General features: G+C 55.8%; 1 protein-coding gene across 1 annotated transcript in view; it reads right to left on the bottom strand.

Annotated features, from left to right (window-relative positions):
* Nucleotides 1–644: 644 nt before the first annotated feature.
* CCDC177 (coiled-coil domain containing 177) overlaps nucleotides 645–3,719 on the bottom strand; it is a 6,146-nt gene continuing 3,071 nt past the window's right edge. Inside the window, exon 2 of the mRNA XM_026038223.1 lies at nucleotides 645–3,711. Coding sequence (XP_025894008.1) covers nucleotides 1,957–3,711 — 1,755 coding nt within the window. The 3' untranslated portion in view covers nucleotides 645–1,956. The remainder of the gene's footprint in view (nucleotides 3,712–3,719) is intronic.

Genomic DNA, 3,719 nt, shown 5'->3' on the forward strand with positions numbered 1-3,719 from the left:
TATTTCCTGGGCCTCATTGCACGCTCAAGAGCCCAATTCTGCTTCCTTTTATATCACTGGGAGCAGGCACAGCCCTCAAGGACTTACCTGGTGTCACACGGGGAGCCAATGGCTGCCAGTGAGAACATAACTCCAGTGCCCTAATTCCTACTTTCTTGCTGACTATTCTCAATAGCACCAATTCACTAATCTCTAATTCAAAAGGAGTATATTCCATCAAAACCAAAGAAAATCCCTATTTCTTCATATCCAACACTGATTTTGTAATGTTTTCAGGCTTGGAGGCCACCGGGGTACTTTGGTCTACAATTACCATCACTGTTAATGTACAGAATCGTCTTTAAAACCTTCTAAGGGGTTTTAAACCTGCTGTCACCTCCTGCGAAACTTGGGTAAGCAGTCTGCACGTAAAGGCCCGTGTGCCTACGTCCTCGTGTCAGTCTTCTGCTTTTCTCTTCCGTGCCGTGCGTTAGAGACAGCTGCAAGACGCAGGATTTTGGCTGCCGCTTCGGCCCCGCGCACCGGCTCCGACACCATCCCCACAGCAGCCCCTCGTGCCACCACCACAGCCCCGAGCCAGCAGAAAACCGTGCCAGGGACCTGCTTCCACATAGGTGTTCCCTGCTAGAATCCAGCAGAGAGCAAATGTGGGAAAGCAGAGCAGAACACTGTCTTATTTAAAGGTTTTCCTCAGGGTGTAGGCAGGCTTTTTCACATTTCCAGTGCATTAGCGGCAGAAGGACTCGTTTCCCTCTATACAGTATTGGGTTAGAGTTAAAAAACGCTGTGATCCTTGCTAAGAGAATCTATAACGTAGCTTATTTTGTGCATCCACTCTTTCTTGTGCCCTAAAGTGAGAATACAACTGTTAGCACCAGTGGGCAGATAAATGCTGCCCTGCCTAGCAGACAATGATAAGAGCTGGGTGAGCTTGATATTGCAAGCAATTCATGGAATCACAGAATAATTTAGGTTCCAATCTTCTGCCCAAAGCAGGATTAGGTTAATCAGGGCCTTGTTATGTCAAGCTGTATTTCCAAGATCAGAGTCTCCACAGACTCTCTAAGGAGGGAGCAAATAATCTGCAAGTCTGTGACAAAGGCCGGTTTCCACAAGTTCATTTTGGTAATTTACTGAGCAAACAGGTCGCATAGATGCCTTTCAGTTTGTGGACTTCTGCCTTCCCTTCTCCAAAGGAAGAGTATTCTGCAGACATTCATAACAGAAACTCAGAAAGGAAGAGTGCTGAAGAACTCAGGGAGCAAAACCAGTCACAAACTGTAGTTTCTGTGAACAATTTTAACAGCTTCTGCCCAGCTCTGATCATAATGTCTACTTGCATGGTGTTATGAAATCTCGGTCTGTGCTTTTCTCCCCCCACACTTGACACCAGCAGTGGGTAAGGGGCACCCAAGGGCCCGAATACAGCCGTTCCTCATCATTATCATGGAAAAGACAACAGCTTTGAGAATGCAGCCCTGTAACTTAAACCAAGCCGAACTGTGCTCAAACCAGAACGAGGTGAGTTGGTGTTGGTTCTTTTTTTAGGCCTGTCATCTCTTACTGCCTGCATTGCCACACTAAAAGAAGAGTGCGGCGGCAGTCAGCCCCGGCTCAGGCAAACAACGGGTAACTCACAGCTTTCAAGCAAGTCTCTGCAGTCCTCTCTGAGAAAACGTGTGTGCTTGTAGGGTGGAGGACAAAAAGGCTCACTTCTTTCTAAAGGTGATTGAGGTCAGTCCTTAAAACATGCCCCAAAACAAAAGCATATTTTAAAAAGTACGTGAAATAGCTGCCACGGTTTTTGTGCGGTACCCTGCTCTCCCACCAGCGTAACGGGTTAGGGTGGTGGTTGGTTGTTGCTGCTTTGAAATGTTCCGATGCAGAGGAGCGTTCTGATGCATTATGATGGACATCCTCAGGTGCCGTATCCCCACTTATCCATGAAAAGACCTTTCACTTCTTATCCAGGTTGGCATGCAGTTCTGCTTCCAAGGCCATCTTGTCAAAGGTGCGCGTGTTGGTCTCCTCCCGGACCTTTTCCCGGACGTGGAAGGATGCGCGAGCGACAGACCTGGCGTTTTCTAAGACCGTCTTCTTCTCCTTGAAGATTTGCTCGCTCCTCTCCAGCTTCCTCTCTATAGAGAGGAGGATCTCTCTGCGTCGTAAGTCCTCGTACTGCTCTACCTTTTGCTTGTTCATCTTCTGCACCTTCTCCTTTTCCAGGCGGCTCATGACCACCTTGCGGGCTTTCTCCTGGACCACCTCTTCGGCTACCTGGGCAGCATGCTGGAGCTTTCTCTCTGTCTCTTTAGCCAGGGCCGCCAAGTGCTCCTTTTGCTCTCTTTCCTTCCTTTCTGCTGCCAGTTTGGCCCTCTGAATCTGCATCTCCTCCCGCCTGGCCTTTTCCCTCAGCTCCTGGTTCCTCCTCTCCATTAGCTGCTCGTAGTTCTCCTGAGCTTTTGTTAAACTCATCTCCAGGGAGGCCTTCAGCATCTCCTTCTCTTCTGCCTCTTGCTTGGCCAGCTCTTTGAGCAAGGCCTCGTGCTTCAACTTCTCTGTCTGGTTGAGCAGTTTCTTCTCCTTCTGCAGCTGCACCTCCTTCCTCAGCCTCTTCTGTGCAGCCGTGGACAGCTTCTCTTGGAGAAGCTGCTCCTCTCGCTCTCGGTGCTCCTTCTTGATGTCCTCCTTTGCCTTCAAGTTGTGCTCTTGGTGGAGCTTCTTCTGCTTGTCCTCCTGGATGGCCCTCTCCAGCTTCTCCCTGCGCAGCCGCTCCTGCTTCTCCGCCTGCTCCCGCCACCTCTCCTCGCACACCAGGCGCTGCTTCTGCTTCAGCAGGGCGGCCTCGTGCTGCTCCTGGCTCAGCCTGCCGCGCCGCTTCTCCACCTGGCACTCCCACAGGCGCTGGCCCTGCGCCAGAGCCCGCTGCTTCTCCTTCTCCTCCTGCTCCTTGCGCTGCTCCGCCAGGCGCCGCTGGCTGTCCCACTGCAGGTGGGCGGCCTGCCGCTGCTCCCGCAGGATGCTGGCCTCCTGGTGCTTGGCGAGCATCAGCGCCGCGATCTTCTTGTCCCGCTCGGGTACCTCCTTGAGGCCCTTCTTCCTCTTCACCTCCCTGACGATCCTCTCCACGCGCTGCGCCGTCTGCGGCGAGTGGCTGAGGTCGCCCAGGCTGAAGCTGCGGCCCAGCAGGGAGGTGGCGGCCGCCGCTGCCCGCTCGCGGGGGCGCCCCTTGCCGCGCTCCCGCAGGCTCTCCCCGCTGTAGGAGGACGAGGCGCCCGACTCCGAGGACGTCTTGCCCCAAGCGCCGTCCCGACGCTTCTGCAGCGAGTCCAGCGAGTGGCTCTTGGTCTTGGCCCTGGCGCCCGCCGCCGGCCGGGCCTCGCCGGGAGGCCGGGGCGCCGCGGCCGCGGGGGCGGCCCTGGGGGCCAGGCGGGCGGCAGGAGAGGGTGGCAGGCTGCCGAGCGGCGCCAGGATCCTCCTCTTCTCCTCGCGGATGATCCTGTCGCGCTCGTCGCGGCACTGCTGCAGCTTGCGCCGCCGCTCCCTCTCGTAGGCCTCGTAGAGGCCGGCGGCCACGCGCATGGAGCGGCCGGGCGCCTCGCGCAGCAGCTCGCCCAGGGCGCGCGGCAGCAGCTCCACGGGCCGCACGGCGCAGCGCGCGCACGCCTCCAGCGAGCGCGGGCTCGTCAGCACGTAGCGGCTGCCCTCCGCCTCGGCGC

This window comes from Nothoprocta perdicaria, unplaced genomic scaffold (genome assembly GCF_003342845.1).
Source record: "Nothoprocta perdicaria isolate Ctin4 unplaced genomic scaffold, notPer1 scaffold_204, whole genome shotgun sequence".
Lineage (NCBI taxonomy): Eukaryota > Metazoa > Chordata > Aves > Tinamiformes > Tinamidae > Nothoprocta > Nothoprocta perdicaria.